General features: G+C 40.5%; 1 protein-coding gene across 3 annotated transcripts in view; it reads right to left on the reverse strand.

The window, feature by feature from the left end:
• Positions 1-10,081: 10,081 nt before the first annotated feature.
• LOC110531942 (ubiquitin carboxyl-terminal hydrolase 11) overlaps positions 10,082-21,659 on the reverse strand; it is a 35,121-nt gene continuing 23,543 nt past the window's right edge. For all 3 annotated transcript variants that reach the window (XM_036987824.1, XM_036987825.1, XM_036987823.1), the window contains 8 exons: positions 20,665-20,750; positions 20,100-20,555; positions 19,866-19,936; positions 19,616-19,728; positions 15,744-15,893; positions 15,444-15,559; positions 13,654-13,742; positions 10,082-13,557 (listed from right to left, as the gene is read on the reverse strand). In XM_036987824.1, coding sequence (XP_036843719.1) covers positions 13,387-13,557; positions 13,654-13,742; positions 15,444-15,559; positions 15,744-15,893; positions 19,616-19,728; positions 19,866-19,936; positions 20,100-20,555; positions 20,665-20,750 — 1,252 coding nt within the window. In that variant the 3' untranslated portion in view covers positions 10,082-13,386. The remainder of the gene's footprint in view (positions 13,558-13,653; positions 13,743-15,443; positions 15,560-15,743; positions 15,894-19,615; positions 19,729-19,865; positions 19,937-20,099; positions 20,556-20,664; positions 20,751-21,659) is intronic.

Raw genomic sequence — 21,659 nt, forward strand, 5'->3', positions numbered from 1 at the left:
CACCAACATGACTGATCAAATAGACATTTTAACAGCCAATGCCAAAATCTACCTGCATTTGGCAGATGTTAAGTTTGAGTACAACATACAAGTATGCTTCAATGTTTTGAGCTATTTACCATCCTTGGAAAGTGGAGACAGATGTAAAACAAAATAAAACATGTTATTAGTTAGAGGTATTGAAAGGTACAATACATGAATGTATTTTCATGTTTCTTTTGAAAGTTCCTAATTGAGCATCACTCTAGTGTACCTCTGGTGTGCAATCAGTCGTTTTCTGAGCTGACTGTCAAAAAAAATGTATGTTTAATATACATTTAAATAAAAGTGAGAATCAAACATTTATTGATCTTTCAATGACCACACCACAATTTAAGAAAACAGGTGTGATTCAGTATAGATCATGAAACTGCCTTCACATGTTCTTACTTTCACTGTCTCCCTCCTTTTTCTGCTCTGCCTCTTCGCCTTTTTGACCAAAGCATCTGTAAGTTCCATACAATCAATGCATGTCAACAAACATAAGTTAAATGTGGCCTGCTAGGGCACTGTAATGTTAACTACACTACCATCCAAAAGTTTGAGGTCACTTAGAAATGTCCTTGTTTTTGAAAGAAAAGCACATTTTTGGTCCATTAAAATAACATCAAATTGATCAGAAATACAGTGTAGACATTTAATGTTATAAATGACTATTGTACCTGGAAACGGCAGATTTTTTTTATTTTAATGGAATATCTACATAGGCGTACAGAGGACTATTATCAGCAACCATAATTCCTGTGTTCCTATGGCACGTTGTGTTAGCTAATCCAAGTTTAATTTTAAAAGGCTATTTGATCATTAGAAAACCCTTTTGCAATTATGTTAGCACAGCTGAAAACTGTTGTCCTTATTAAAGAAGCAATAAAACTGGCCTTCTTTAGACTAGTTGAGTATCTGGAGCATCAGCATTTGTGGGTTCAATTACAGGCTCCGGGGGTAGTACTGTTACACGTGCTCCCGCTCTTCCTCCCTGGCACTTGAGGGCGTCAGGCTCCCCAGCATTGCGCACTCCTGCCATCATCATTACGCACACCTGTCGTCCCCCCCCCCTCCCCCCAGAGAGATGTCTGTTAACATGTTTCATGTATGTCACGCTTCATTTGAAAGTTTATGCCACAAAATAAGGTCTATTGTTTTGATGTGAATTCTTCAATGTTTTAAAATATGAAGTTACTAAGCCATTTACCTCTGCTGTCTTGCAGTACGGTTGGGTGGAGAGATGTCTGAGTCAAAATGAATCACATGTTAACATTAACAGATGTCTAATGTATGTCAGACTTTATTTGAAAGTTCAGGCTCTAAAGTATGACACTACAAAATAAGGTCCACTGTTTTGATGTGAATGTTTTCAAATACTATCAAGTTACTGAAGGCCATCTACCTCTGCTCTGTGACACTTCCAGGTGAGCTTGTTGGAGAAACTTCTGTGAGACAAAATTAATAACGTTAACATTAACAGATGTCTAATGTCCAGTATCAGTCAAGGTTTGGACACACCTACTCATTGAAGGGTTTTTATTTATTTGTTCTATTTTCTACATTGTAGAATAATAGTAAAGACAAACTATGAAATAACACATGGAATCATGTAATAACCAAAAAAGTGTTAAACACATCAAAATATATTTGAGATTATTCAAATAGCCAACCTTTGCCTTGATGACAGCTTTGCACACTCTTGGTATTCTCTCAACTAGCTTCATGAGGTAGTCACCTGGAATGCATTTCAATTAACAGGTGTGCCTTGCTAAAAGTGAATTTGTGGAATTTCTTTCCTTTTTACTGTGTTTGAGCCAATCAGTTGTGTTGTGACAAGGTAGGGTGGTATACAGAAGATAGCCCTATTTGGTAAAAGACCAAGTCCATATTATGGCAAGAACAGCTCAAATAAGCAAAGAGAAACAACAGTCCATCATTACTTTAAGACATGAAGGTCAGTCAATCAGGAAAATGTAAAGAAATTTGAACGTTTCTTCAAGTGCGGTCGCAAAAACCATCAAGCGCTATGATGAAACTGTCTCTCACGAGGACCGCCACATGAATGGAAGCCAGAGTTACCTCTTCTGCAGAGGATACGTTTATTAGAGTTACCAGCCTCAGAAATTGCAGCCCAAATAAGTAACAGACACATTTTAACATCAACTGTTCAGAGAAGACTGCGTGAATCAGGCTTTTATGGTTGAATTGCGAAGAAACCACTATTAAAGGACACCAATAAGAAGAGATTTGCTTGGGCCAAAATACATGATTAATAGACATTCGACTGGTGGAAATCTGTCCTTTGGTCCGATGAGTCCAAATCTGAGATTATTTGTTCCAACCGTGGGGAGTTTGAGACGCAGAGAAGGTGAACGGAGGATTTCCAAGTTTGGTTCCCAGCGTGAAGCATTGAGGGGGAAATGAGATGGTATGGGGGTGCTTTGCTGGTGACACTCAGTGATTTATTTAGAATTCAAGGCACACTTAACCAGTATGGCTACCACAGCATTCTTCAGCGATACGCCATCCCATCTGGTTTGCGCTAAGTGGGACAATATTTTTTTTTTCAACAGGACAATGACCGCTCCAGGCTGTGTAAGGGCTATTTGACTAAGAAGGAGACGGATGGAGTGCTGCATCAGATGACCTGGCCTCCACAATCACCCGACATTAACCCAATTGAGATGTTTTGGGATGAGTTGGACCACAGAGTGAAGGAAAAGCAGCCAACAAATGCTCAGCATATGTGGGAACTCCTTCAAGCATTCCAGGTGAAGTTGGTTTAAAGAATGCCAAGTGTGCAAAGCTGTCATCAAATCAAAGGGTGGCTACTTTGAATAATCTCAAATATAAAATATATTTTGATGTGGTCACTTTTTTGGTTACTACACCAATCAATCAATCCAATGTATTTATAAATCCCTTTTTACATCAGCAGATGTCAAAGTGCTATACAGAAACCCAGCCTAAAACCCCAAACAGCAAGCAATACAGATGTAGAAGCACAATGGATAGGAAAAACTCCCTGGAAAAGCTGGAACCTGGGAAGAAACCTAGAGAGGAACCAGGCTCTGGGGGGTGGCCAGTCCCCTTCTGGCTGTGCTGGGTGGGTATTATGAAAGTACAGGATTCTCTGTGTTATTTCATAGTTTTGATGTCTTCACTATCATTCAACAATGTAGAAAATGGTAATAATAAAGAAAAACTCTTGAATGAGTAGGTGTGTCCAAACTTTTGACTGGTACTGAATGTCACACTTTATTTGAAAGTTCTGATTCCAAAAGTATGGCCCAACCCTTAGACCCCTCAAACTCAACTCTGGACCTCAAAGCTAGTTCCAATGCATTTTGTCCATTGATTCCCTCTAATCAGGGTCTGATTTAGACCTGGGAAACAAGGTGTGTACTATTAATTATCAGGTAGAGCAGAAAACAAGCTGGCTCTGACCCTCGTAGGGTAAGAGTTGAATATCCCTGCCCTAGACCCTACTCCCTATGCACTTGAGGAGATCTGTGAAGATTTGACAGGTGTAAGCAATTTGGTAATCATTCAAATTAGCCCTCTGAAAGGTGAAGTGGAAGTTAAGCAGTCTTGTTACTTTTAGAGCAATTAATTTTCATTAACGGGTGTTGTACCTAATAAACTGTCTGGTGAGTGTACATTGTAATTGTTAAGGTTAATTTGCTCACCATTATCTAGTAGACTTCTGGACAAACTGGTGATGCAAAGGAGAGAAATAATCAGAAACTGATTAATCACTCAATCAATGAATCAAGTAAATGTATTGTTTTCTCATGCACTTATCAACTCTGTGGTGGCATTCTGCTAAACTGCTTCAAAGACAAGGTAGACAATTAAAGTGACTAGAAGATAACTCACATGGTGCAGGTGGACAAACTGTCCAAGCAAGCTAAAAGTAAAACAGAAATGTCAAAATAATACATTTCTACATAAATGTAACTTTTCTTATTCAATTGTGACCATTCCTGTTGAACGAGGAACAGCTCGGTTTGTTGTTTTGAAAGTGTATTGGAAAGTTAGTAGCAAGCTAACTTTTAGGTTTGGATCCTGCGACGCATTTGACATCAGTTGCTGGGACTGCTAATCTCTGTCCCAGTGATCCTTCCGACCAAGGTTGGGTCCGAGGAGCTATTTGGCATAGCAGCTAGCCTAGCTTTTAGCTAGCTGCCTATCAAGCTACCTGGGTTTCTCGAGGGCTCGAACGCAGCTCGCGACACAGTTAGCCATTGTGGCTGGGACCGCGGATTCTCCCGGGTTTGTGGCTGACTAGATCCCTGCTGTTTATTGTGTTCAATCTTCCCTGTGACCTGCGCTGTCTGAAACTGCGAGGAGTAACAGCATAACCTACATTGCTAGTTACCATGACAAAGACCAAAGCCGTCAGAAGTACCGTTGAGGACAGTGGTGTCTCTCTATCACAGGTGAAGGATCTTTTAAACAAATAAAAATAGTTCTACAAGCAGTTGTTAAAACAACAACAAAAATAGCTGAATCAATCCAAACACTGGTTGATTCAACTACTAAAATAATGGACAACCTGACCAGAATGGTCAAGGACCTGAAGAACAGTTTGCAGTTCTCCAGGGTCAGCTCGATGAGGTGAAACAGGAGAACGGCAAGATGACAGCAATCTACCTGTAAGTCATTGAGAGAGGACTGTATGTGAATCCATGATAACAATGACGGATAAATCAGACTATCTTGAGGGACAATCGAGGCGGAACAACATGGTTGTGGAAGGAATTGCAGTCTCCCCACATAAGACCTGGACAGAGTGTGAGGACAAAGTGAGGGAAATTGAAGATTGACCACTGGAAGATTGTGGTGGAGAGCACCCACAGGACTGGAAAACCCACCACCGGCCCAGGTGATAGGTCCAGGCCGGTAGTGGTCAAGTTTGAGGTTCAAAGACAAGGTAGCTGTTCTGGAAAGAGCCAATAACTTGAGAGGAACGTATATCTTCTTCAATGAGGACCATCCTGAAGTTATGCGCCAGAAGAGCCATGAAAGCTGTCAGAGCTCATGGAGACATTGCTTACATCTGCTAAGACAGGCTCATTGCTTTGTTTGCTCTTTTCCATATTACGTCTATCTCTGATAAGCTTCCCAGAAAAGGGCTGAAAATAGCCCATATTAATATATGTAGCCTTAGAAATAAGGTTAACCTTTTGCTTGCAGGGGGCAGAAACTGCCTATTTCTCAGCCCCAGAAACTAGAATATGCATATAATTGTCATAATAGGATAGAAAACACTAAAGTTTCCAAAACTGTAAAAATATTGTCTGTGAGTATAACAGAACTGATATTGCAGGCGAAAACCTGAGGAAAATCCAATCAGGAAGTGCCTCTTATTTTGAAACATCTCTGTTCCTGTGCATGCCTATCCTCCATTTAAAGGGATATCAACCATATTCCTTTTTTCTGTGGCTTCCCTAAGGTGTCAGTCTTTAGATATAGTTTTAGGCTTTTATTTAGAAAAATTAGCATGAAAGATCACATTACGTAGCTAGGTCATGAAAGTGGATCGGTAAGTGGATAGGTGGGGGCTCTGAGTGAGTTTTGCGCTACAGAGTAAAGCGGCCATTCTTTCTCCCAGTGTTATTGAAAAACCTACATACCCGGTTGATATATTATCAAATATATATTTTAAAAACAACCTGAGGATTGATTTTAAAAAATGTTTGAAATGTTTCTGTGGACATTATGGATATTACTTGGAATATACATCTGTGTTGTCGTGACCGCTCTTTCCTGTGGATTTCTGAACATAATGCGACAAACAAACTGAGGTATTTTGGGTATAAAAATAATCTTTATGGAACAAAAGGAACATTTGTTGTGTAACTGGGAGTCTCGTGAGTGAAAACATCCAAAGATCATCAAAGGTAAACGATTAATTTGATTGCTTTTCTGATTTTCTAATGCTTAGTGTACATAATGTTTTGTCATGCTATCGATAAACTTACACAAACGGTTGGATTGCTTTCGCTGTAAAGCATCATTTCAAAATCTGAGACGACAGGTGGATTAACAAAAGGCTAAGCTGTGTTTTGCAATATTGCACTTGTGATTTCATGAATATTAATCTTTTTTAGTAATATTATTTGACTGTGGCGCTATGCTATTCAGCGGTTGCTGACAAAAATTATCCCACTAATGGGATGGGTAGCTTCAAGAAGTTAATAAAATCCATAACATTCATTTATTAGCCATTTCAGAGACTCACTTAGACAAGTAATTTGATGATACAGCAGTAGCAATACAAGGATATAACATCTACAGAAGAGACAGAAATGCTTATGAGGAGGTGTTGCTTTTTATATTCAGAGCTATATCCCTGTAATGCTTAGAGAATATCTTATGTGAAGTGTAATTGAAGTGTTGTGTTTGCAGGTTCACTTGGCACATCTAAAGCCTTTTCTTATGGGGTGTTGCTACAGGCCACTAAATGCTAACAGTCAGTATCTAAATAATATGTGTGAAATGATTGATAGTGTATGTGATGTAAACAGAGAGGTCTACTTTCTTGGGGACCTGAATATTGACTGGTTTTCATCAAGCTGTCCGCTCAAGAGGAAACGTCTCACTGTAACCAGTGCCTGTAATCTGGTTCAGGTTATTAATCAACCTACCAGGGTGTTTACAAACACAAGATAAACCACATGTATCGATCACATTTTTACAAATACTGTAGAACTTTGTTCTAAAGCTGTATCCATACCCATTGGGTGCAGTGATCACAATATTGTGGCTATATCCAGAAAAGCCAAAGTTCCAAAAGCTGGGCATAAAATAGTGTATAAGAGATCATACAAAAGATTTTGCTGTGACTCTTATGTGGATGATGTTAAAAATATTTGTTAGTCTTATGTGATTGATAAGGAGCATACAGACGCTGCACTTGATGAATTTATGAAATTGCTTCTTCCAATGATGGATAAACATGCACCTGACTGTTAGAACTGTTAGGGCTCCATGGATTGATGAGGAATGGTTGAAAGAGATGGGGCAAAAGGAGTGGCTAATAAGTCTGGCTGCACATCTGACTGGCAGACTTATTGCAAATTGAGAAATTATGTGACTAAATTCAACAACAAAAATAAGAAACTGTATTAATGAAGCCAAGAACAATGATATAAAGAATGAAGGGAAAAAACTTTAGAGTACTTTAAATGAAATTATGGGCAGAAAGACATTCAACTCCATCTTTCATCGAATCAGATGGCTTATTCATCACAAAACCATTTAAAATCAAATTCTATTAGTCACATGCGCCAAATACAACCAGTGTAGACCTTACAGTGAAATTCTTACTTACGAGCCCCTAACCAACAGTGCAGTTTCAAAAAGAAATACGGATAAGAAGAGAAAAGTAACAAGTAATTAAAGAGCAGCAGTAAAAAAGAACAATATATACAGAGAGATGCCAGTACAGAGTCCACGTGCGGGGGCACCGGTTAGTTGAGGTAGTATGTACATGTAGGTAGAGCTATTAAAGTGACTTTGCATAGATGACAACAGAGAGTAGAGTGGCAGTGGTGTGAAGGGGGGGCAAATAGTCTGGGTAGCCATTTGAATAGAGTCTTATGGCTTGGGGGTAGAAGCTGTTTAGAAGCCTCTTGGACCTAGACTTGGTGCTCCGGTACCACTTGCCGTGTGGTAGCAGAGAGAACAGTCTATGACTAGAGTGGCTGGAGTCTTTTGCAGTTTCTAGAGCCATCCTCTGATACCGCCTGGTATAGAGGTCCTGGATGGCAGGAAGCATGGCCCCAGTGACATACTGTGCTTCCCTTTGTGGTCTGTAATGGTTTGCAAGCCCTGCCACATCCGACGAGCATCAGAGCCGATGTAGTACGACTTGATCTTAGTCCTGTATTGACGCTTTGCATGTTTGATGGTTTGTCGGAGGGCATAGCGGGATTTCTTAAAAGCTTCCGGGTTAGAGTCCCGCTCCTTGAAAGCGGCAGCTCTAGCTTTTAGCTCAGTGAGGATGCTGCCTGTAATCCATGGCTTCTGGTTGGGGTATGTACGTACGGTCAACTGTGGGGACAACGTCATCGATGCACTTATTGATGATGCCAATAACAGATGTGGTGTACTTCTCAATGCCATTGGCGGAATCCCTGAACATATTCCAGTATGTGCTAGCAAAACAGTCCGGTAGCTTAGCATCTGCTTCATCTGACCACTTTTTTATTGATCTAGTCACGGGTGCTTCTTGCTTTAATTTTTGCTTTTAAGCAGGAATCGGGAGGATGGAATTATGGTCAGATTTGCCAAATGGAGGGCGAGGGAGAGCTTCGTATGTGGAGTCTAGGTGGTCTAGAGTTTTTTTCCCTCTGGTTGCACATTTAACATGCTGATAGAAATTTGGTAAAACTGATTTAAGTTTCCCTGCATTAAAGTCCCCGGCTACTAGGAGCGCCGCCTCTGGGTGAGCGTTTTCTTGTTTGCTTAATAAAGCTCATTCAATGCTATCTTAGTGCCAACGTCTTAACTGAGGTGGTATGTAAACAGCTACGAAGAATACAGATGAGAACTCTCTCGGTAGGTAGTGTGGTCTACAGCTTATCATGATATACTCAACCTCAGGCGAGCAATAGCTCGAGACTTCCTTAGATATGGTGCAACCGCTGTTATTTACAAAATTACCAGACGCCACTGTTCTATCTTGCCGGTACATCATATAACCAGCCAGCTGTATGCTGATATTGCGATATTTGATCGCCTCCGAATTCTCATAAGGCAGCCCGCTCTCCGGCCTCTCTTTCTCCGCCTCCTTTTCACGCAGTTCACGGGAGTCGGGGCCTGTTCCCAAGGGAGCTGGATATCCTCCGCCTCGGGCTCATCAGTCGTGAAAGAAGAAAACGGATTCTGCTAGTCTGTGGTGAGTAATCGCAGTCCAGATTTCTATAAGTTATTTTTGGTCATAAGAGACGGTTGCGGCAACATTATGTACAAAATGAGTTGCCAATTATTTTTATGATTACTTCATTGGCAAAGTGGACAAAATTAGGCAGGAAATGCCAACAACGAACAATGTGCCATCATATTCATGCATAAAAATAACAAATAATGAGAAGAAAAGAATTGCAAGTTGGAATTTTGTAAAGTTAGTGTGGGAGAGGTGGAAAAAGTATTGTTAACAAACCTCCTGGCATTGACAACATAGATGGAAAACTACTGAGGATGGTAGCTGACTCTGTAGCCACTCCTATCTTTAATCTGAGCCTAGAGGAACATATTTGTCCTCAGGCCTGGAGGGAAGCCAAAGTCATTCCGCTACCTAAGAGTGGTAATGAGGCCTTTCCTGGTTCTAAGAGCAGACCTATATGCTTGCTGGCAGCTCTTATCAAATTGTTGGAAAAATGTGGTTTGACCAAGTACAATGCTATTTTATTTAAACAAATTAACAACAGACTTTCAGCATGCTTATAGAGAAGGGCACTCAAAATGCACTGCACTGACACAAATGACTGATGATTGGTATAAATAATAAGATTGTGGGAGCTGTACTGTTAGATTTCAATTCAGCTTTTGATATTATTGAACATTACCTGTTGTTGAAAAAACATATGTGTTATGGATTTTCAACCTCAGCTCTGAATCAATGATATGGCAATCTAATTCAACTCATGAATGGTTTTCTTTAATGGAAGCTTCTCTAATGTCAAACATGGGCAGCTCTCTAAGCCCTCTACTCTTTTCTATTTTTACCAATGACCTGCCACTGACATGAACCATATAGGCATCAGTCACTGAAACCCTTAACAAAGAGTTGCAGTCGGTTTTGGAATGGGTGGCCAGTAATAAACTGTTTCTGAACATCTCAAAAACTAAAAGCATTGTATTTGGTACAAATCATTCCCTAAATTATGTGAAATTATTTGTGGCGCCACATCTCCATAAACTACTTCCCACTTTATGCACACATGTACAAGTATATCATAATTGGATGTTTAACCATGTCATCCTGAGGCAGAAGTACAATGTGTTATCCACATTATACACTGTATAAGAATGAATCAGACACATACATCATTGATTTATTTTATTTCACATACTCATTGGAAAGCAGCAACTGCACTGCATTAAGTCAACACCACATTGAACTGAAAGGAAGACAATGCAAGTGTGAAATGCCAATTTTCATTGGGGTATAAATATTAAAACTTTACCTTATATAAAGTTCCTCCTATAATAAAGTTGGTACAATATTCAGTGCACTATAACATCCTAAATGTGGATGTTAGGCTGAGTTTATACAGGCAGCTCAATTCTGATATTTTGCCCAATTATTGGCAAAATATCAATTAGTGGAAAAATATCTGAGTTAGGCTCCCTGTGTATCATACTGGATGCTAAGTAGTTTGGGAGGACCAATGAATTTGTTTGTTACGGCAACCTGTCGTCTATTCCAGATAGTTCAGAAAAAGCACAAAGCCACCTTGGAGAGTTCTTCCTCTGTTCCCACTAAAAGCCCAGACATTTACAGCAGTATCACCAATCATGTGTTAACACTAAATATAACATTCCGGTCACTCCCTTGTACAAAATGGCTGCTAAATTGTGAACAGCAATTTCAGATCAAACAGGTGTTGGTGAGCAAGATAATTGTGTAGACAGGTTGGTATTAACCACATGCATGTTAGCTCACTGTTTACAGTAGAAACCAAAAGGTGTTTTCTATACAAAATTGTGCTTTAACATACTGTACCAATGTGACAAATTTGAAGATTGTCCTTTCACAGGTTTCCTGACAGTATTATGTTCCTATATACTGTATATTACTATATCAGGGAAATAAAGAACCCAAACGAAGCAGGCCTTGGGAATCAGAGTATGGCCACAGCCCAATCTAAACTGCAGTACATCTCTAGAGATGGGCTAGAGTTAACCAGCTCTCACAGCCACCTTAGATCAAGGGTTTATGAATCCTGATAATTTGTTAAAAAGATATCAGGAAAGCCAGGCTGTCATGTAAAAGTGAAAAATCTACCTGACTATTGTCATCAGAATCAGAATGTATTAATTACAAAAGATTATACAATAAATATTCCATCTATTATTAAGTAAAGTAAATAAATCGGCAATCCCCTGCATCTGATCCAGATGATCAAAGAATACATTTATTACAATACAAAAATACTGTACAGTTGGGCTTTAAAAATAATTTAAGAGCTCTATCCAGAAAGCACTTTGCTGTATTTCTCATTACTCTTCATTAAGAAATTGCGCAGACTATAATACAACTGTGATACCTAAATTGTAAATGTGTAGCTATATGCTTTTACTAAGATAAGAGTACAAATTCCTTTTAAATCCCAAGAATATGCATCTGTTAATGTCCTGCACCAGAGATGATCAAAATCATTCTTGATAGTGGAAAGATAATCCTAACCAGAAATGGAAGATCTGCAGAAGTGCTGATGCCCAATGTGTATTTGTAAGTGAAGTAAAAACAAATACCTGCTCTGATAATTAAAAAAAAATGGATCACAAGAGAAAATATACAAAGCTATTCCATGGCACCTGCAACTGTATTCAAAGTGTTTGTTTCGAATACTACGGTCTTTTGTTTACCTTTGTTCTACACTACATGGCTAAAAGTGTGTGGACACCCCTTCAAATTAGTAGATTCAGCTATTTCAGCCACACCCGTTGCTGACAGGTGTATAAAATCGAGCACAACCATGCAATCTCCATATGAAAATATTGACAGTAGAATGGCCTGTACTGTAAGTGCTGTTATTGTGAAGCGGAAATTGTCTAGGAGCAAAAACAGATCAGCCGCGAAGTGGTAGGCCACACAAGCTCACAGAACGGGACCATCAAGTGTTCAAGCAAGTAGAGCGTAAACGCTGTCTGTCTGTCAGTTGCAACACTCACTCCCGAGTTCCAAACTACCTCTGGAAGCAACATCAGCACAATAACTGTTCGTCGGGAGCTTCATGAAGTGGGTTTCCATGGCCAAGCAGCCGCACACAAGCCTTAGATCACCATGCGCAATGCCAAGCATCGGCTGGAGTAGACGACTATGGGCTAGTGGAAACACGTTCTCTGGAGTAAAGAATCACGCCAACTGGCAGTCCGACGGACAAATCTGGGTTTGGCGGATGTCAGGAGAACGCTACCTGGCCAAATGCATAGTGCCAACTGTAAAGTTTGGTGGAGGAGGAATAATGGTCTGGGACTGTTTTTCATCGTTCGGGCTAGGCCCCTTAGTTCCAGTGAAGGGATATCTTAATGCTACAGCGACATCATAGACAATTCTGTGCTTCCAACTTTGTGACAACAGTTTGGGGAAGGCCCTTTCCTGTTTCAGCATGGTAATGTCCTCGTGCACAAAGCAAGGTCCATACAGAAATGGTTGGTTGAGATCAGTGTGGAAGAACTAGACTGGCCTGCACAGAGCCCTGACCTCAAACCGTCGAATACCTTTGATGAATTGCAACACCGACTGCAAGCCAGGCCTAATCGCATAACATCAGTGCCCGTCCTCACTAATGCTCGTGGCTTAATGGAAGCAAGTCCACACAGCAATGCTCCAACATCTAGGGGAAAGACTTCCCAGAAGAGTGGATGCAGTTATAACAGCAAAGGGGGGACCAAAATCATATTAATGTCCATGATTTTGGAATACGTTGTTTGACGAGCATACTTTGGGCCATGTAGTGTAAATAAATCACATTGCAATGTTTCTCTTTCTGTAAATGCAGTCCCTGATATAAAGAACATTGAGTAACAGGGGAATGTAATCTCATTTTTAAATCAGGAGTAAACTGAATTAGTTATCCGTGTCGTTAGTGATTTACCTTCTAAAGCAAAATGTATTCAATTCTATTCAAAGATCCTCAAGGAAATCTTCCTCGAATTGAGCTCAACAGCAGTAATCAAAGTTTGAGGTAATATTTGCAGCAATGCATCATAGCAGAGATGAATATTGGTGCACAGATATTCACAATTCATAGGTCTTGATTGAACCAACTAAATTATAATTGCTTATGTCTAAACACTAAGGGGTCCATTATGCATCAGCATAGACAGATACTACATACCTTAGTCTGTGGTTAAGCAATACCAGATATCATCATTCAACATTCTTCTATGACAATGGTCTCCCCAGATTTACTAGATCATTAAAAAAAATGTAGAAGAAGCATAAATTGCCTTCCTCACGCTTCTGCACCAGCCTGAGAATCTAGCCTCCACTTCTCACACCTTGTTCAATGCAGAGGAGAGGCAGACGGTTCAAGTTTTTTGGAATAGAAAATAAAAAATATAAATTCAAAGCCCCATCAACTCGGAGAAAAAAAAGATTACAAAAAAAAAAAATCTGCTTCAGTCTGTTTCCATGTTGACACAGGAAGTGGCTCTCTCCATCCCATCATGTTTGTGGGAAGTGACATTAGCAGGCTGGGTGGGAGAGGAGGAGCTGTCCGAGGGGGGAGGTAAGGTGGGCTGACGAATCTTGTCTTGTCGGTGGTAGAACAGGAGGTAGGCAGCATTAGTCTGGAAGGGTAGAGGCAAGGGAGGGGAGATCATGAGGATATTGGGAGAAAACATTTTTAAAGAAGGAATTCTAAACTTTTCAGCAGCTAAACTTACCACAATTTGTTCCTCCCTTGCATACGTCACCTTGTTGTCATCGAAGTAATACCATTGTCCATTGTCTTTGTTCCGGGCATAGCTGGTGTCTGTCGAGAGAGCAGAAAAATGTGTTGAACAAAATTGAAGACATACAGTGCCTTGCGAAAGTATTCGGCCCCCTTGAACTTTGCGACCTTTTGCCACATTTCAGGATTCAAACATAAAGATATAAAACTGTATTTTTTTGTGAAGAATCAACAACAAGTGGGACACAATCATGAAGTGGAACGACATTTATTGGATAATTCAAACTTTTTTAACAAATCAAAAACTGAAAAATTGGGCGTGCAAAATTATTCAGCCCCTTTACTTTCAGTGCAGCAAACTCTCTCCAGAAGTTCAGTGAGGATCTCTGAATGATCCAATGTTGACCTAAATGACTAATGATGATAAATACAATCCACCTGTGTGTAATCAAGTCTCCGTATAAATGCACCTGCACTGTGATAGTCTCAGAGGTCCGTTAAAAGCGCAGAGAGCATCATGAAGAACAAGGAACACACCAGGCAGGTCCGAGATACTGTTGTGAAGAAGTTTAAAGCCTGATTTGGATACAAAAAGATTTCCCAAGCTTTAAACATCCCAAGGAGCACTGTGCAAGCGATAATATTGAAATAGAAGGAGTATCAGACCACTGCAAATCTACCAAGACCTGGCCGTCCCTCTAAACTTTCAGCTCATACAAGGAGAAGACTGATCAGAGATGCAGCCAAGAGGCCCATGGTCACTATGGAAGAACTGCAGAGATCTACAGCTGAGGTGGGAGACTCTGTCCATAGGACAACAATCAGTCGTATATTGCACAAATCTGGCCTTTATGGAAGAGTGGCAGGAAGAAAACCATTTCTTAAAGATATCCATAAAAAGTGTTGTTTAAAGTTTGCCACAAGCCACTTGGGAGACACACCAAACATGTGGAAGAAGGTGCTCTGGTCAGATGAAACCAAAATTGAACTTTTTGGCAACAATGCAAAACGTTATGTTTGGCGTAAAAGCAACACAGCTGAACACACCATCCCCACTGTCAAACATGGTGGTGGCAGCATCACGGTTTGGGCCTGCTTTTCTTCAGCAGGGACAGGGAAGATGGTTAAAATTGATGGGAAGATGGATGGAGCCAAATACAGGACCATTCTGGAAGAAAACCTGATGGAGTCTGCAAAAGATCTGAGACTGGGACGGAGATTTGTCTTCCAACAAGACAATGATCCAAAACATAAAGCAAAATCTACAATGGAATGGTTCAAAAATAAACATATCCAGGTGTTAGAATGGCCAAGTCAAAGTCCAGACCTGAATCCAATCGAGAATCTGTGGAAAGAACTGAAAACTGCTGTTCACAAATGCTCTCCATCCAACCTCACTGAGCTCGAGCTGTTTTGCAAGGAGGAATGGGAAAAAATGTCAGTCTCTCGATGTGCAAAACTGATAGACATACCCCAAGCGACTTACAGCTGTAATCGCAGCAAAAGGTGGCGCTACAAAGTATTAACTTAAGGGGGCTGAATAATTTTGCACGCCCAATTTTTTCAGTTTTTGATTTGTTAAAAAAGTTTGAAATATCCAATAAATGTCATTCCACTTCATGATTGTGTCCCACTTGTTGTTGATTCTTCACAAAAAAATACAGTTTTATATCTTTAGGTATGAAGCCTGAAATGTTGCAAAAGGTCGCAAAGTTCAAGGGGGCCGAATACTTTCGCAAGGCACTGTATGACAAAGTATGACATACAAAATCAAAATCTCACAATGTCCATCTCGGAGTCCGCCGTAGTGGTTGGAAACTGCTATTAGATCATATCGGCTGGGTGGCTCTCCGTTTGTACCAGTCTTCCTCAGCAGACAACCTGAGAAGTCGAGGTGTCTGCAATAAAGAGAAACGGGTTAGATGAAGATAGCACCTGTGAAAAAGTGCACTAATAACTCTGTAGTGGATTGAGTGGAGGTGTGGAAGAGTAATAGTCACACTGACATCCTTCCCACTTAAAAATGTAAATATGTACAGAATGTTTTATATTACAGTAAAAGAGAGACATGATATAACCAACCTGAGAGGAAAGTCAACGATGATATCCAACTTCTCCCTGGAGTACTTGGTGTAGGAGAAGCGTTTCAGGTGGATGATGAGAACCTCAGGCAGTGACCACAGGTCCAGTTTCTTAGTGGCCAGTTGGTGTTTCTTACATATTGGGCAGTACCTGCAGCAAACATATACAACACAAGACAGAAGACAATTGCACACAAATCACAGCTACTTAACATAACGCATGAAACCCCCCGAGATCTCACTGCCGATAGGTACTTATCACAGTGGGAGGCCGTTCCTTCTCTTACCAGAACAAAAGCAGTACCTGCTGCGTGCTGACCTGGTAGCAACCAACGTATTGATTCTCAGAAGCATCACAACGCTTGTCAGTGGCCAAGAAAATGACTGAGCAAATCAGAGAGCAAAAACCCACGTAAGAAAGGAAAACAAAAAAAATAATTAAAGAGGGCATTTTTCCGTACATCCACGGATGAGCCAGTCACACTTCATATGCAATGTAGGCTATGGGATGGTAGTGCACAGATGCAAATGCACCCAACAATATATACTTCCCCAAAGCTAACTAACCACTGAAGCTAGTATTGACATTATAATTAAATTAATGGGTTACCTAGTTTCCACAAGTTAGCTAGCTAAGGACACTGCACTGTGCTAGCTAGTGAATATGCTAACATTAGCTAGCAAGCTCAACATTTGGCTATGGACAGGCACTGGCAGTATGGAATTACACAGAGTGAAATTAATTATCTTCGTCATCTTGCTAGGTAGTTATCTAGCTGTGGCCATATGGCTAGTGTCAACAAGGACTTAAAAAAAAAGGAGAAAAAAAAGACCATAAGCAAGGATATGCATTGCCAAAAAACACTACTGCCACCTTCTGGTTATGAGTATTCTAAACATGGCTGAGTGTCCAATGACTTCTGAGATCTTTGCTGTGTGAACACAAATGAGCTTAACTGCCGACACTGTTCAGAGGTTCAGAGGCAAACGTTTGACAATCCGACCGGTGAATCAGAGCTTTAACAGTAAGATGTAAAATGTTACTGATATTCAAAATTGAGTCTTCAGCTTTTTCTAGGAAAAATGTAATGTTAAAGGCCCAGCACAGTGAAAAACGTTACCTTTATATACATTTCCACACTATGAGGTTGGAATAATACTGTGAAATTGTGAAAATGATAATGCCGTTTTAGTGTATGAACTGAACACCTGACATTTCAGCCTGTTTTGGTGGGATGGAGTTTTGGCCTGCCAGGTGATGTCACCAGATTACACTGAACAAAAATATAAACGCAACATGTTAAGTGTTAATCCTATATTTCATGAGCTGAAATAAAAGATGCCAGAAATGTTCCATACACACAAAAAGGTTATTTCTCTAAAATGGTGGCGGTGGGATTATGGTATGGGCAGGCATAAGCTACGGACAACGAACACTACTATAGATTGGTAATTTGAATGCACAGAGATACTGTGACGAGATCCTGGGGCCCATTGTCATGTCAATTCATCCATCGCCAATACCTCATGTTTCAGCATGATAATGCACGGCCCCATGTCGCAAGGAGCTGTACTCAATTCCTGGAAGCTGAACATGTCTGTTCTTCCATGACCTGCATACTCACCAGAGATGTCACCCATTGAGCATGTTTGGGATGCTCAGGACCGACATGTACGACAGCGTGTTCCAGTTCCCACCAATATCTAGCAACTTTCCACAGCCAATCAACAGTCTGATCAACTCTATGCGAAGGAGATGTGTTGCGCTGTATGAGGCAAGTGGTGGTCACACCAGATACTGACTGGTTTTCTGATCCATGCCCCTACCTTTTGTTTTAAGGTACAGATGAAGTCGGAAGTTTACATACACTTAGGTTGGAGTCATTAAAACTCATTTTTTCAAACACTCCACAAATGTCTTGTTAAACTATCATTTTGGCAAGTCGGTTAGGACATTGACTTTGTGCATGACAAGCAATTTTTCCAAGAATTGTTTACAGACAGTTTGTTTCACTTATAATTCACTGTATCACAATTCCAGTGGGTCAGAAGTTCACATACACTAAGTTGACTGTGCCTTTAAACAGTTTGGAAAATTCCAGAAAATGATGTCATGGCTTTAGAAGCTTCTGGTAAGCCAATTGACATAATTTGAGTCAATTGGAGGTGTACCTGTGGACGTATTTCAAGGCCTACCTTCAAATTAAGTGGTTCTTCGCTTGAAATCATAGGAAAATCAAAAGAAATGTAGACCTCCACAAGTCTTTCATCCTTGGGAGCCATTTCCAAACGCCTGAGGGTACCATGTCCATCTGTACAAACAATAGTACGCAAGTATAAACACCATGGGACCATGCAGCCGTCATACTGCTCAGGAAGGAGACGCGTTCTGTATCCTAGAGATGAACGGACTATGGTTTGAAAGGTGCAAATCAATCACAGAACAGCAAAGGACCTGTAAAGATAATGAAGCAGGTACAAAAGTATCTATATCCACAGTAAAACGAGTCCTATATCGATATAACCTGAAAGGCTGCTCAGCAAGGAAGAAGCCACTGCTCCAAAACCGTCATAAAAAAGCCAGACTACAGTTTGCAACTGCACATGGGGACCGTACTTTTTGAAGAAATGTCCTCTGGTCTGATGAAACAAAAATAGAACTGTTTTGTCATAATGACCATCGTTATGTTTGGAGGAAAAAGGGGGAGGCTTGCAAGCCAAAGAACACCATCCCAACTGTGAAGCACAGACGTGGCAGCATGATGTTATGGGGGTGCTTTGCTGCAGGAGGGACTGGTGCACTTCACAAAATAGATGGCATCATGAGGTAGGAAAATTATGTGGATATATTGAAGCAACATCTCAAGACATCAGTCAGGAAGTTAAAACTTGGTTGCAAATGGGTCTTCCAAATGGACAATGACCCCACCAAGCACACTTCCAAAGTTGTGGCAAAATGGCTTAAGGACAACAAAGTCAAGGTATTGGAGTGGCCATCACAAAGTCCTGACCTCAATCCAATAGAAAATGTGTGGGCAGAACTGAAAAAGAGTGTGCGAGCAAGGAGGCCTACAAACCTGACTCAGTTACACCAGCTCTGTCAGGAGGAATGGGCCAAAATTCACCCAACTTATTATGTGAAGCTTATGGAAGGCTACTTGAAACGTTTGACCCAAGTTAAACAATTTAAAGTCAATGCTACCAAATATGAATTGAGTGTATGTAAACTTCTGACCCACTGGGAATGTGAAAAAAATAGAAGCTGAAGTAAATTCTCCACTATTATTCTGACATTTCACATTCTTAAAATAAAGTGGTGATCCTAACTGACCTAAAACAGTGATTTTTTACTAGGATTAAATGTCAGGAATTGTGACAAACGTGTACAAAATGTACTTGGCTAAGGTAGATGTAAACTTCTGACTTCAACTGTATCTGTGACCAGATGCATATCTGTATTCCCAGTCATGTGAGGGCCTAATGAATTTACTTCAACTTACTGATTTCCTTATATGAACTGTAACTTAATAAAATCTTTGAAATTGTTGCATGTTGTATTTATGTTAAGTATAGTTAATAGACCAATAAGAGTTCCAAACCTCTCTGACAATAACAGCTAGTTTTCCTTTCCCTTCTCAGAACATTCCCAGATAGTCCTAGCTAAATTCTTACTTGAGAAATGGCTCTTTGCTAAGAACCAATTTTTCTTTCAATTCAAAGGGTCAAAAAGAAACAATCACAGTTAGGTACTTAATTGTTACCCAGAAAGGATTTGATATTGAGATAAAAACGGCTGAATTGGACCATTAACTATATTCAGCATAATTCTTGTTAGATACATAGAATGAAATGCCAGGTGTGGGACAGCAGTACCAGGGGTTTTCTTCCTCCAGGATTTCCACAGTGGTGAAGAGCTCTATGCACTCCTGCAGCTGCACTGTGGTCTGCTGATGAGGGACCTCCATGCTTTGGTGTTTTACATACTTCTGTGGGTAGAAAGATGTGAGGAGTTTGCTAAATGACCAGCAACAAGGCTATGTTCACGCTGCTGGCCCAAACACACTTTCAAACTTAAATACTTTACATAAACTTTATTAAAATGTAAAGCGTGATTCACACATACCTCTGCCTCATTCTCATTGTAGCATTTCTTCTTCATGTCAGGATCCCAGTCAATGGCCACATATGGTTGAGCTGTGAAAGGGACACAGTAATATTAAATAAAATACTCACATGTGGGTGCTAACCATCTGTGTCACATACAGCTACTGGCTCTAAAACATAAGAAGAGCATATAAGCCTAGCTACAACAGTGACAAAGCAGTAGGCAGTGTGAATGTGATGTGTAGTCACTCACAGCTAAAAGAGAAGGCACTGCCGTCCTCTCCCATGCCTCTCTCCGTAGTGCCATTGGAGTTGACAGCGTGGATGGAGAAGAGCAACTTTCTGCGTCTGGCCTGGTAGCCCTTCCTCTTGGCCTGCCTCTCGTTGGTCTGCGGGGGGCACTCACCCTTCTCCTCCTCTTCCTCAGTCTCACATGGCTGCTGCTGCTGAAGGCCTGCACCCTGCTGGCTGTTTGTTGGAACTCCAGCACTGGCTCCAGCACTACAGGATGCCGAGGCACTGTCCTTTGTGCTGCACCCTGCCCTGACTTCTCCACTGGCCCCCTCAGCCTGAGCCTGTTTTCCAGACTCCTGGGTTTGTGTCTGCTCTGGCTGAGTTTGGGTCACAGCAGGGCCATCCCATTGGCCACCATCACAACAGTCATCTCTCTTAAAGGGTCCTGGCCTCATACCATTATCCTCACCATCATCTGTGGAGACAGACAACATTCTAAAATGGAGACAATAAGTAAAACCCGTAGTTTGTATAAACCAATTCTGTCCAGTGTATTAACAATTTGCTAAATGAGATCAGATTACCATCGCTGACACCATTGGTCTGGATCTTGTAAAGTTCTTCGTCATCTTCATCCTCCTCTGAGGGATCTGGTGGTCGGACATACCGTCTGTGAAAACATGACCACACAATAGGCCTTTCTCTCATTTTCGGGGCGGGACATCTGCTTTGGGGAAAATCTGGGAAATCCTATCTCTGGTCTAAGGCATGTTGTATTGGTATTGTATTTATTATGGATCCCCATTAGCTGCTACCAAGGCAGTTTATACATTTTTAAAAACATTAAAATACATCCACAGATTTCACAACACACGCAGGCCCCTACTCCACTATTACTACATATCTACAGTACTAAATCCAAGTGTATGTATAGTGCATATGTTATTGTGTCTGTGCCTATGTTTGTGTTGCTTCACAGTACCCGCTGTTCCATAAGGTGTTTAAAAAAAAAAAAATGTATCTAAATTTTATTGCTTGCATCAGTTGCTTGATGTGAAATAAGAGTTCCATGTAGTCATGGCTCTATCAGGGATGCAAACTGGTGAGGGCCCAAAAAGGTGACACTTTTTGTTTTGCACTGAAACATGCAAACAAAATCCATGCAAAGGAGAAATGCAGGTTTTAACTAATTAAACAAAGAAAATGATCTACATGATCAGTCTCTGTGTGTAAAATAAAAAGTGGTTAATGTGAACCTAACTCACTTATTTGTTGCATAGACTTTACTGCAAATTAGAAAGAACAATACACTAATATTGCAGTTGACAGCCATGACAGCCTCTATAATACAATGCTTGTGACCACACACACACATCTAAATATTGCACTTGGGGAAACAAACATCTTAAAGTAGAAACAGAACAAAACAAACATGCATTCTATTTTCTCTATTATAGTGGCCAATATAGACATTGATCAAGTGCACAAGGCTACAAATGTGCAAAAATAACATTCACTGAGTAAAAACATGTAATAATCCCCCCTCACTCAAACAAGTGTTACTGTCAAGTTCAACACA

Source organism: Oncorhynchus mykiss, chromosome 9, assembly GCF_013265735.2.
Source record: "Oncorhynchus mykiss isolate Arlee chromosome 9, USDA_OmykA_1.1, whole genome shotgun sequence".
Classification (NCBI taxonomy): Eukaryota; Metazoa; Chordata; class Actinopteri; order Salmoniformes; family Salmonidae; genus Oncorhynchus; species Oncorhynchus mykiss.